Source organism: Zea mays, chromosome 7 (genome assembly GCF_902167145.1).
Source record: "Zea mays cultivar B73 chromosome 7, Zm-B73-REFERENCE-NAM-5.0, whole genome shotgun sequence".
NCBI classification, from domain to species: domain Eukaryota; kingdom Viridiplantae; phylum Streptophyta; class Magnoliopsida; order Poales; family Poaceae; genus Zea; species Zea mays.
The window spans coordinates 134086257-134099666 of NC_050102.1; the positions used below are offsets into that span (position 1 = coordinate 134086257).

General features: G+C 41.6%; 2 protein-coding genes and 1 pseudogene across 2 annotated transcripts; 2 read left to right on the top strand and 1 right to left on the bottom strand.

Moving 5' to 3' along the window:
• Positions 1 to 5799: 5799 nt before the first annotated feature.
• LOC103634174 (pyrophosphate-energized vacuolar membrane proton pump-like) lies at positions 5800 to 6895 on the top strand (annotated as a pseudogene).
• Positions 6896 to 7954: 1059 nt separating this feature from the next.
• Positions 7955 to 9073, top strand: LOC103634175 (UDP-glucuronic acid decarboxylase 5; the record flags this gene model as incomplete). Its single annotated transcript, XM_008655764.2, has 6 exons — positions 7955 to 8050; positions 8133 to 8197; positions 8277 to 8365; positions 8467 to 8544; positions 8662 to 8755; positions 8836 to 9073. Coding segments are annotated over 6 exons (660 nt in total), but the record flags the coding sequence as incomplete, so codon positions are not given.
• Positions 9074 to 10585: 1512 nt separating this feature from the next.
• Positions 10586 to 12486, bottom strand: LOC103632881 (E3 ubiquitin-protein ligase ATL31). The gene has a single exon (XM_008654595.4). It carries the CDS (start codon positions 12064 to 12066, stop codon positions 10852 to 10854), a length of 1215 nt encoding a protein of 404 aa, XP_008652817.1. The 5' UTR covers positions 12067 to 12486; the 3' UTR covers positions 10586 to 10851.
• Positions 12487 to 13410: the final 924 nt, after the last annotated feature.

Below are 13410 nucleotides of genomic sequence, written 5' to 3' on the forward strand. Positions count from 1 at the left end.
TAAGTCAAGCCAACGACTCTTGGACTTACAATATGGTACTATTGGTTTTATCTACCATTTCACAATATAGAGTTTATTGAATAAATAAGCCAAGATTGTAAAAGATCCAACATGGCCAGATCTTGCTCGTAGTCCTGAACTCCTGATGTTGCCTGCAGCCTCTCGCCATGAGCTGGACGCACCATAGTAGATTGCTGTGCCGTTCATCTGCTGCACACGGCCGGGATGAGTTCCTTCTCTGGAGAATCAGAGCTGCTGCCGTCAAGTTGTTGGACTGAGAGTTGGGTTGCACATGTCAATACTTTGCAATGATGACACAAGGTTCTAGTGAGAAGCAAAACAAGACACACAGATCAAAGAACTATCGACCACACCAGGCTGAACGTGTCAGCTTCCTGTCCACAGGGAACCGAAAACGCGACTGGTGGTGGATTCAGAAACAGATTAAGGCAGACTGAACTATTGATTGAGAAGGTGAAGATGTTCACAATGCGTGATTGGTTCGGCAGGAACGCACCTATCTCACATCTGCACGCGTGCATGTATTTGGCCGAAAAATCAATATGGCCCAAAAATCACCTAAGCTACATCCGCACGTACAAGTTAAGCTCATGCTATGTAGTTAACTGATAATAAACTCAAGCATGGTCAACACATATGCTAAGCCTGCGTATGGTCAAAGCCGAATATTTTTTTTGTCTACATGGAAATTGGAAAGAGTCCCCCACCTGACCATTCTATTATTCGTCATGGAGAAGGAAGGGGATACATTGGACATGGAACGTAGAGGGGTTATTTGCCGAAGATAGTGCACCATGCCTCCATTAACCTCCATTAGATGGTGTTTGTGGGGGCGTAGACGTTGCGCCCATAATCAGCGTGATTGGTTGGAAGGACCAACAGCGCTGAGCGCGCGTCAGCTTGGGTCAGCAGCGAAGCTCCCTCCCAGGGCCGGCCCTGAGGGGGTGCCGTGGGTGCGGCCGCACCGGGCCCCCAAAAACAGAGGGGCCCCTAGTCACTGGATGTTAGTATTTTTTTGTTAAATCTATCTATTCTAGACACAAATATGCAAAAAACGATGCGCTATCGAGTTATCGACTAGTCTCGTTTATATTGTTAAACTAATGTCTCAATTACTTATGGAATACTTCATCCGTTTCAAAATAATATTTGGTTTAGCTCTTAATTTTTATGTTTATATTGATGCTGATAAATCCACTAAAGAAGCAAAACAAATTTTATTTTGATATAGAGAGAGTATTATAAACTATACATATGATGGTTGCTTCGGTAGAGAGAAGCTTTTTAAAATTAAAAAAAATTATGAACTATTTATGGTCAACAATAACTCAAGAGATGTTAAATGGCTTGACGATTCTATATATCGAAAAAAAAGTTGTTGGATGAGATTGATCTCGATGATATAAGCGATGACTTTTTATCACAAAATGTTAGAAGATATTTTTAATAATATCATATAACAAGTAAATGTTTTTGCTATATTTTATATATGTTATCTTATAAACTTTAAAATAGTGCATAATAATGTTTATACGTCAAATATTCGGTGATATATGTATAATTTTATATATATATATATATATGTGGATGGGGTCTCTATATCGAATTTGCACTGGGCCCCTGAAAAGCCAGGAACGGCCCTGCTCCCTCCCCGCCTTTCCCACGCATGCATGCGGGAGGTGGAAAAACCAACTGGGTTGCATGCGCACGTACGAGCTCGTTTCGTGTCGTACAGCCAACCAAACACAAGCAAGTTCCAAGTCAACGCATCTACTCAACTTGGATATGGCCAGCGTGGCAACCAATCACGCCTAATCTCTACAACTATTAAGACTCATCTGTAGACTGCCCCCGCTCCTTGCCCAACGAAACCCCCGCTCCCGCACGCCCCGCCGACCTCTGCTGCCGCAACGCCGCAGCCGCCGCGAAATCCGCACCCACTCGCGCGCCGCAACCTTTTGTCATCGCCGCGCCCGAGATCGCCTCCCCCAGCCTCTCCGACAAGCTCGCGTCCTCGTCCACATCCGAGATCCTCGCGCCCGCGCCTTGGATGGAAGCCCAGAATCGCCTTCCATCGAGGATTCTACACCACGCGTCGCGCCCCCTCCCCGCACGCAAGCCCCCGCCTGCACATTCTCCGCCACCCCATCCCCTGTCCGGCGCGTGTGCCACGGCCTCCCTCGACCAGCGGCACGCGTACGCCATCACCCCCTCCCTACTGCTCCCACCCGAGATTGTTGTTGTCCCCATCTATGCCTTAGGTCTGCACTCGCCGAGGCCGCCCCCGTCCTCCCCAACGGCGAATCGCGATGATTATGCCCCCATCCACGCGCCACGCACCTCCTTCCCCGTCGCTCCCACCCAAGAGGGTCAGCGTCCTTCCTCCTTCAGTCCCTTCCCCTGCTTCGCTCTCAACGCGACTGACCATCCATGGAGCAAGGCTAGGGGATTCGCCGAGCGGGACAAAAACTGGTTCAGCGGCGGTGTGGTGCTCGGCGCGTCTAGGAGCTCCCGGCGGCGGCCTCTGGGATGTTGACCATGATGCATGGGCTCAGGAGGATGTTCATGTCACAGAAGGGCAAGATCCAGGTGCACAGGGACGAGCAGAGCATTGCCTTCGCCTCTGTATCTACATCTGTCAGCACGAACATATGAGCTGCTAGGTATCCTAATCTTTTTCCATGTCTATCTATCCCTCACCCATGTGGATATTGTGCCCGTGTTTTGATGGCGGCTTAGAATCTTGTTGAAGCAGCAGTTCTGTATTCCCTCCTTTCAAAAGCAAATCTTGAGAATAACAGGTAAAGAAGTCCCGAAGAAGAGCAAAATCATTGATTGGATGTGGGCTTACATCCAAAATGTGACCGTTTCTAAAGGGTGCATAAGGAATCTTACGGTGATAAGCTTAGACCTATTTGCTGTTTGGAATACTACAGCATAGAAGAAGCAATGGTGCAATTAAACAGTTTATTTAAAAGATTATAAAGTTGGAGCAAACTTTTAGCTGTAGCATACATCTTCTATTAGATTTATCACAATTTTCTTTGCTGAAAAATTACTCTTTCCAGGTTATAGAGGATATGAAGCAGTTTATTTTTGTCTATTATGAACTTGGTAACTTCTACCAAAACCATAGGAGGTATGCTATTTTTTAAGATTAGCAGACAACCTTTCAAATTTTCATCCATTGGCACAAATTGACAGTTATTGCTTTCCTAATATTGATGAGTTATCATTTGCAATTGCGATGCTATTTTAATTGGAAAAATTGATACAACTTAACTGCTAGATTGGTTATCTTGCTGACAAAGAAAAATAAGTGAACAATCTTGCATTGGAGATTTGCCATGCTCTGATTCAGATATTTAAAGAACCAAAATGATGCGTAGCTAAGAGCCGAGCCATGAGAAATAGCCATACGATGTGCCATTGTCAGACCAATCATATATCACATTGCCATTGTCACAAAAAGATTTCTTGATCTCCAGCAGTGTTGCCCCTTGCATATAAGAAGCTAAAGTGCAATTAAACATTTTCTTTAAATGATTATAAAGTTGGAACAAACTTGCAGTTGTAGCATACATCTTATATCAAATTTATTAACTTGTATAAATTGTTATTTTACTAACTTGTATAAATTGTTATTTTCAAGAGATTTTATGTATCGTTTCTTTACAGACAATGCTAATTGCCACATCCACAATCTTGCAGAACTTTGAATGGCAGCCAATTATTTAGATCTTTTCCTGATGAGATTGGTTACCTGATGAACTTTAACAGATTACAAATAAAAGATAACAACATATCAGGCCCATACTTAACTCTTTTGCCAACTTAACAAGAATTAAACATCTGTAAGTGTCAAGTATCTTTATTTTCTGCCCATCCCTGATGCTTCTGATTTGTAAAATTAGTAAATAATTCTGGTTCCAATTTTACCTTTTAGTCACATGAATAATAACTCATTACAAATCCCATCTGAGTTGTCCAGCTTGCCTTGACTCCTTCATTTGTAAGTAGACCTCAACTTTTTCTCTAATATTTTCTATTTTGCAAGTTGCAGATGACTTGTAAGTTGACATGTCTTGTGCTGTGAACTTGTAGCCTTGTTGATAACAATAATTTATCTGGGCCTCTTCCACCAGAATTAGTAGATACACTTCCACCAGAATTAGTAGATACACGTAGTCTTCTTGCTATCTTGGCTGTAAGTACATTTTTCTGCAGCACAATGTTGAGGATTTGTACTTGTTCATGATATCTTAAGGTTCCTCCTTCGGCTCTAGATGTTTAAGAAATTTAAGTAATATACACCAATTTCATGAGTACACTTCACTTGCTTATGTAAATTTAATGACATGCTAAGGAGATAATGATCCAGGCCTTTGTCTTTGATTTTTGTTTATTCTGTATATATTAGACTTTTTTGTTATCTATGACAAATATTTCTCATATCTATGTATCTGTGTACTTATAGTCAGGCTGATAATAACAACTTCAGTGGAAGCTCCATCCTGCTGAATACAACAACATACGAATACTTCTAAAGCTGTGAGTGTAACAACCTTTTCGCTCATGTTCACTCTTTTCAGAATTTGAGGTAGATGAGGGCAAAAGAATTTAAACAACTATTACAACATCTGTTATTGAGAACAATCATTAAAAATGTAGGCATTGGTGAGTAAAAACCTAAGGTTAAAAGAAGAATATTTTGAATAAAAGTGTTTGTATTTACCAAATGGCTTATGCTTTTAGTTGAGATGGGTAGTATATCAAAGTTCAGGGCATCACATAGATACGAATGAATTTGCTCTGTGTGCAACAAAAAGCTCGTTTTTACATTGACTCCTCTTCTATTGCAGCCTATGGCTGCCAAATAGTTGGATGCAACTGGTCCATTTATCTGGAAATATTTACATTTAAAAAACTCTCGAAAAAATTACATTTAAAATTTTATAGGCAGTCTTCTTTCATTCCGTGGAGATCATTTTCACTGATAACTGAAAAAACAATTACTTCATTATATTCATTCAAGGACAAGCGCCACACAATCAACATCATGTTTAAACTCAAATCAATACGTGTTGAGTAAATCATCCTTTTACATGTTACCAGGAGTCTAAGGAACTACAATTTGGGTTGTTCCAGATTTGAGTGTCATACCTAAATTTGGCTACTTGTAAGTCCATATTAAAAGCTTTTAGTATTGTATCTTCATTTTAGAGTGAGAAATCTGCTACTCAATTCACATCAGGATATTAGTTGTCAAATATTTTAGTACTAATGTTGTGAGGGATGGCGGAGGGCATTGCGCGGCGGGGTAACACCGCCGTCACCTTTGACATGCGCAACATCGAGTGAGGTGGTGTGTTGCTGCTCTAAAGAAGGGAGGAGAGGAAGTAGCGACAAGGTCGCCAAGACCACCTGGTGCGATGTCTCCTACCAGATCACCAAGATCAACATGTACAAGGTGATCCAGTCTCGAGCCCTCTCCCTGCATGCTTCCATTGATTTTTTTATTTCATTCCAATCGATTTGTCGTGATATATGCAATGCAGGATGGTCGGCATGTACAAGATATGCTTAAGGTGAGGTTGCAATTCAGGATGTGCATATATTTCTTGGGCTTGAATTTGTTTAATCTAAATAGATTATTTTTTATCCAATCCAAATTTCCAATGACTTGCTATATCATTAGCATCAGAGGCTCCGTAAAGCAGCTCTGCTAGGATTAACTAATTCACTGTCAAGGTCAAACATCACTATGATATTGCTGAGATGGTCCAATCAGTGACAATGCTGGTGGTATTGTTGAGATGGCTAGAATGAGCCACAAAATCTGAGAGAACTGATGCTCTTGGTGCTGCTGGCAACACAACTGCTGCTATTAGAAAGGTAGAAATGCTTTTTATCCATTTGTTGGCTCAATTTGTCCATTTGTCACTACCATCATTGGCACTATTTGTAGGGTATGTATTTCTTAATATTTTAACATATGAGAATGAACTAATGAAGTAGTAGTAGTAGCAGATAATATACAACAAAAGAACCATTGTACTCGTCTGGTAACCTAATTCATCTGTATCTCTATGTAGTACTCCCTCTATTCCAAACTATTAGACGTTTTGGTAGATTCGTTGTTTTTGTTATGTACCTAGACATAATATCTCTATTAATGCATGACAAAAGCTACCTATCTTGAAGAGCCAAAACATCTTATAATTTGGAATTGAGGGAATAATAGATAATCTGCAACAAAAGAACTATTGTACGCCTCTGGTAACTTAATTCATCTGTATCTTTTGCAGGGATTTGCCATTGGTTCAGGTGCTCTTGTTGTCCCTGGTGCTGTTTGGTGCCTTCGTTGGCAGAGCTGGAGTGAAGGTTGTCGATGTTCTCTCCCGAAGGTTTTCATTGGTTTGATTGTTGGAGCCATGTTTTCGTACTGGTTCTCTGCCATGACCATGAAGAGTGTTGGAAGTGTCGCCCTAAAGATGGTGGAGGAGGTTCGCAGGCAGTTCAACACCATTCTTGGGTTGATGGAGGGAACAGGCAAGCCCGACTATGCAACCTATGTGAAGATTTGCACTGATGCTTCCATCAATGAGATGATTCCTCGGGGTGCTCTGGTCATGCTGACTCCCTCATTGTTGGAACCTCTTTGGCATCGAGACTCTCTCTGGCGTTCTTGCTGGTGCCCTGATTTTTGGAGTGTAGGTGCGTGCTTTGCCTTCTACTCTCTCTGTGCACTTCAATGTGTTTTCTTGTTCTAAGGTTTATGGAGATTTCTGCTTTGGACAAATTGCCATCTCTACTTCCAACACTGTGCTGCATAGGACAACGCCAAGAAGTATATTAAGGTGAATGTTCTGAAGAAGTCTCATTGAACACCATGTCTTGCTTTTGTTGATTAGCGCCATATTATCATTCATCAAGACACAGACCCTACTAATTAGAAAACATGCATGTTCCGCATTTGCTCACTATTTTTCTTAGAAGGAAACATTGCCGTTTATTTTTGTATCTGAAATATGTTTTACTATCTTGTATTCCCATCAGTGTGCATGTAGTTTAACATACCAACTTAAATGATGTCTTGTTCGTTTTCATGTAATCGTCGTGCACTAATATTTGAGCCATTGCAACGCACAGCGGCACAGGCACCTAAAATTTACAGGGAAGTGAAACAGAAGCTCAATGATGGTTCAGTTAAATTTGAGGTGACCTAGATTTAATATTTTAATTTATAATGATTTTTAGAACCACAGTGAGCTAATATCCAATTACTCAAAGTGTTAGAAGAATCTTGTTTTTATCTACTTGCGCTGCTGTTTCAAACAATGACCTTCTTAGTTGGCTATGAATGTAACACATACTTTTGAATAGAAAGCAACGATTTTTGAAGCCTAATACTACCCAATCTGTGTTGTTTGCACAACAATGCTCCTTTTAATGAGTTATCTTCAGTTCAATGTGATTTATTCGTTGTTTTTACACTTGAGCAGGTTCTAGGTGACAAGGACCGAACACCCAAAAAGGTACCCCTTGTCTTTTCTTTTCTTTACTCCTATAAAGCAATAATTTTTCTGGTTTCCATGTCATCCCTTTTGCAAAAAAAATCTTGTATATCTATATGTTCATTTGTTGAAAATGTGTTACTATAGCAATGTTGATGACATAAATATACATAAGTTATATTGGAATTTGTGGTGGCAGTATGAAGTTGTTCTTAAACATTATTGGTTGCTATGGAGACAGAGTTAAATATAGAAATTACAGTTCCTTGTTTTTGTTGGAATTAGAATTTGTTTCAGTTCTGTTCCTAATACATATGGATTTTTGGTACAAGTATTGTTGATTTCTTTGGAATCAGAACCAATTAGGTTTTAGTTCATGAGTTAGGCACTGATTCTGTAAATTCTTTCTGTTTGTTTTAGATGTCACCGAGCCGCTTCTTGTGGAAGTTGACCAAATCTATCACCTTGCTTGCCCTGCTTCACCAATCTTCTACAAGCACAACTCTGTTAAGGTATGCTAGATCTCTGCTGCATGAGAGGTGGTATATTTTCATAGTTTTTCCTGATATTGGTGTTTGTGATTGTATGTAACAGACCATCAAGACAAATGTTATTGGTACCCTGAACATGCTAGGACTTGCAAAGAGAGTTGGAGCTAGGTCAGTGTTCATCATGCCATTGATTCTTCCAACGCCTCATGTGAAAAACTCAGTTACTGAATTTATTTTTGAATTGCAGGATTTTGTTGACATCAACCTCTGAAGTTTATGGTGATCCACTTGAGCATCCTCAAATTGAGGCCTACTGGGGCAATGTTAATCCGATTGGTAAATTTCTTCATCTGAAAATTGAAATTTATTTGCTTTGGTTTTTCATAAATTATCTTTCAAGTTCTCTTACAGTTTTTATTTAACTTTTTTTCTATCAGGTGTTAGGAGTTGTTATGATGAGGGTAAGCGTGTAGCAGAGATGTTGATGTTTGACTATCACAGGCAGCATGGCATTGGTAACACTTCATCTTTCACTTAAACTTCAATATTAGTAGCTCATAGCCCTCTTTGTTATGTGATAACTCTGGGCTTATGATTTTTTTCTTGACAGTATTTATCATCTATGTCTGTAGAAATCCGGATTGCCAGGATTTTTAACACCTATGGGCCTAGGATGAACATTGATGATGGCCGTGTTGTTAGCAACTTCATTGCTCAGGCTGTGCGGTAATGCTTTGTTGAATGTATTTTATTTTCTCTTGAGCTACTGCAGATATATTGGCGGCTAATCTTTTCACAATCTTTAGCGGTGAGCCCCTGACTGTCCAGAGGCCAGGAACACAGACTAGGAGTTTCTGCTATGTTGCCGATATGGTTTGTCTTCCACTGCATTCTCAATTGGTTTGTTGTTGGTCAAAAGACTGTCAGTGCACTATATCAACTATGCCATTCATTGCACTAAATCAACTATGCCATTCCACTGCATCTCCATCCATTTACTGTCAGTGTCACCCGTTGCAACGCACGGGCATATACCTAGTATGAATGAATAGAGCATAGATGATGGTCTGATAGGTATACTGTCTCTGCGTGTGCGCCTCCGTCTTATAACGGTGAGTCTTTTTCCTTTGACTATACTTAAATTATTATAGTGTTACACTATTACTTGGCCTGCTAGACCAGCGCTACGGCCCGTCCATTTTAATCCTGGACCCTCTCTGATCGCGACGATCAGGGACATAATGAATCGAACATTTGAATAGCACGACCGCGGGGACAAAATGATTTCTTTGTTCTTTTATACTTTATCTCACTACACACACCTTAAAACGTGGTGCATAAATATGCATTATACACGCCCTAGAGGAGAATAGGCACACATGGACCAATATTTTAGAGCATATACAACTCACATAAATTATTCGTAGCTTAAGAGACATTTAAAGAGATAAGTGCAAAAAAACTTAACATACATATCTCTAACACAATTCTTTAAGTGTAAGATATGGTTCTATCCATACAATACATATAAATAAGCCATGTTTTGAGAGGTTCTAGTAAATAAGATATAATACTTAGAAATATTGAATTCTATAATAAGTTTTTAGTTTTATCTAATGTTTAGAGAATCGTGACATGGTATTCAGACTGTAAATGTTACGGTCTTGTCCGCAAATAAATTGTCTCAAGGGTCTTCTAGAGAAGCATGAGTGGGTTTGCAACCATACACGTGCTTAGTCAGAAACATTTGGCGTCTCGTTGTCTGTCACATGATTCCCGTTACCTGCATTAAAAAAAGATAGCCTTTAAAAGAATCATGCTTTGAATTTTTTAAAATATATATTTAAAATATGAATATTTATGATGTGTGATATATTTGAATAATACATATATTTAGAGATATAAACATTGATATTATTTTTCTAAAAAACGGTCTAAACTTTTAGGTTCGACTCTACAAGATGTGTATTCTTATATTCTTTGCTCAAGTGGGCGAAGGAATGTATTAAAATTACATTCTTCGGTTAAGAGGGCCAGAGGAAGGTACCAAAAACCATCATGACATGATATCATATCATATAAATGAATTTTTATCGGAAGTATACATAAATAAATATAAAGGTTAATTTCCTTAGTTTGCTGTGTCGAAGACATTCAACTTACGGCTCGTTTGTTTTGTTGGAATTGAATTCCATTCTAATAATTATAATTTAGACAAAATTAACTAAATTAATATATTTATCTATGTATTATATTTGTATATTATCCTAAATCATATGAGATAAATAGTTATACACTACATTTATGTTATAGAGAAGCAAGTACAAGAATGTGTTATAAATTGTACATTAGAATAGTAGCATGTAAATTTATAGAATTAATTTCCATCTTTTACCACATGAATTTGAGATAGGTTTATATGTACACTTTGGAAAGTTATGAAATGTCATATTCTAAAAAAATAATTTACTATATTAGTTAGATTCTAATTCCTTAAAATGAAGGAAACAAACAGGCCTATGCCATCTTTTTTTTTGTACATGGTGTGTCCGTTGATAAAAAAATGACTTCATCAATTCTAATATTTATTCATAAGAGATAAGGTACGTGTGTGCTTGTACTTAGAGGTAGTATATATGTATCTTAATTTCAAAGAAAAAACTACTAATTTTATGTACATGCTTTTTGTTGAAGAAAAAATGAATACAACACGCGTCCAGAAGGAGTGAAGGAGGAGCGCAACCAAGCACGTTCTCTCCTAAAATTAACTGCCAACAAAAAATTTCCTAGCAGCCACAGTTGACCACGACAAGGAGACTCAGTCAAACACGCTGTCCAGGCGCGCACGCCTGGTCGTCATGTTCAGAAGACTTGGCGCCTGCGCCGGCGTCGCCAACTGTCCTACCGCCCTTGCTCGACCCGTCAGTCTGGACGCTCCTCCGCGTCGACCGCGATCCCCAGGCGGGAAGCCTCGCGGATAACGTCCGCGCCAGGAACGACGGCCACCGTCCTGACTGGCCCAGCCGGATGCTCCTCCCGGCACGGCTGGTGCCTTCGCCGCCTCCCCCGCCTGTCCTGACGCTGACGCCACGGCGCGTGCTGCCCCCGCGGCTGGAGCGGAACGCGACTAAGCTCGTGGTGCGCTGGAGCTTCCCCGCCGCGGTGAGGTCTCGGAGCACGTGGTCGGGCAGACGCAGCGTGAACCTTTCGGTGCCGGTGGTGGCACAGGCAGACGCTGCGAGCGAGTGCCCTGTCGAGTGCGATCGCGGGAACCGTGCGGGCGCGCGGCCGGACTTGGAGCGCAGCGCGCGCTTCACGCTGCCGATGCGCATCAGCTCGTCGGCCTCCGCTCTGATGATCCTCTCCTCCTCTGTCTCCTCCACGTCGATGACCACCGCAGCAGAAGGAGGCGGTGCGGACGTGGGCGACGGTAGCTCCTGCGCTTCTGGAGCCGGCAGCAGCTCAGGCGTGTCGTCGTCGGGCGGCGGGGCGTTGGCGTCGGGGCCGAGGGCGAGGTTGGTGCGGCAGACGGGGCAGGTGACGTGCGAGGCGAGCCACGTGTCGATGCAGTCCGGGTGGAAGACGTGGGAGCACTTGGGCAGCAGGCGCAGCGTCTCGTCGTCGTCGAACTCGCTGAGGCAGACGGCGCACTCGAGCGCGCCCTTGCCGGCCTTGTGCGCCTTCACGTCGGCGTACGCCATGGTCGGGAAGGACTCCAGCACCGCCGAGTCGAGCCCGCGCTGCTGGCGCCGCGATCGCGCGGCGGCACCGCCGGGGGCCGGGCTCGCGGAGTAGCCGCTAGAGCCGTCGCCGTAGCAGTGGCGGACGTAGACGGAGAAGAAGCCGAGGAAGAAGAAGGCGGCGATGAGCACGACGATGACGATGGCCATGGATGGGTTGAAGCTTCGCGAGTAGTACGGCCCTTCAGGCTGCTGCCCCTGGCCATGCACCGTTGTGAAATCGGCGGCAGCGAGCAAGAGAAGGGACAAGGGCAGGAGGCGGCCATTGCCCCGGACCATGGGGAGTGTTGTTTCCATTGGTACTAGTGATGAGTGTTTCGCGAACCAATTTGGAGGATACGGGCAGCCGGCGACTAGGAGAGAGCTCGAGCGTTTATATGTGATGATGAGGCAGAGTGCTCTTCACAAAAAGAAAAAAAAAACTGGGGTAGCCTATGGGCTGTGGGAATGAAGATACAAATGAATGGTATAGATCCGCTTCGAATTGATTACACAAACAAATAATAAGTCGCTGAAAGGATTGAACAATTCACCACCGCGCCGTAGTGTTGGCGTGTTTCTCTGCCCTCAGCGAGCTAGTATTTCAACTCCAGAGTCTAAATGGTACTGCTTCAGCTCCAAGGTCCATACAGGATTAAGAAAATAAGATGATTTAAACGTGCGTATATAAAAAAAGGGTGCTTAGTTAAAGGTCTTCGATGTGCCCGTAGCTTAAGAATTTCCAGAGCTAAAGATGACCCCAATCGAGAATTCTTAGAGCTAGAGCACGCATTGAAATACTAGGCCAAGCTAAAGGATGTATGTAGTTCACGAAGCATAATTAGGAAAAAGTCTAACCTTCGAGAAGAAAATGTAGGCTGTTCACCTTTTTATGTTGGGCATTATGCTCCCTTTATTATGTGTTATTTATCTTGGACTTCTTGTGCTCGTTAGGCCATTAGTGTATGTACAACCCATTTTTTTGGTGCTCGTTAGCATCATTAGGAAACACTGGTACCAGGCGCCTCGCCATGATTACCCACTCCATATTTAACCTTTTTTCATTGCCATGTATGTTTATTCTATATAGTATTCAGTTTCAGCGTCTCCTGAAGCATATCTCTATCCGATATTAAAGAATTATATTGATAGTTCCTTCCAATCATTTTTTCTAATTTTTAAAAATGCTCATGCATCCTTCATATTTTGTATACGGCATGAACTTGCAACCTATTTTCTGTCCAGCAATGTTACGGGATCCAACATCGAGATGTATTGACGTGATGAGCATGTTTGCTAGTTATCTAAAATGGCCAACGTTAAACGAAACATTTTCAACATAAATTTAATCTTTGGAAACAAAATAAGGGACACGTACGGCAATCAATATATACTTTTAAAAACTAATTCCACCCAAATCTTAAGGCAACGACGCTAAATGAGGCAGTGTCTCATCGCTAGAGTACGATGCGTTTAGTTTGGCTCTAGACGGTAGATGCCCCTTTGATTTGACAGTCAGCCAAACTTAATTTAGAGATCTATTCACTTATTACCGAACTAGCCAGTTACCGTGATTTGCTACGATTTATATATATTAAATAGGTAGGTTTTAAATATTGATTCAATAATAATTATTGTTTATTTCTAAACACTAATATACGT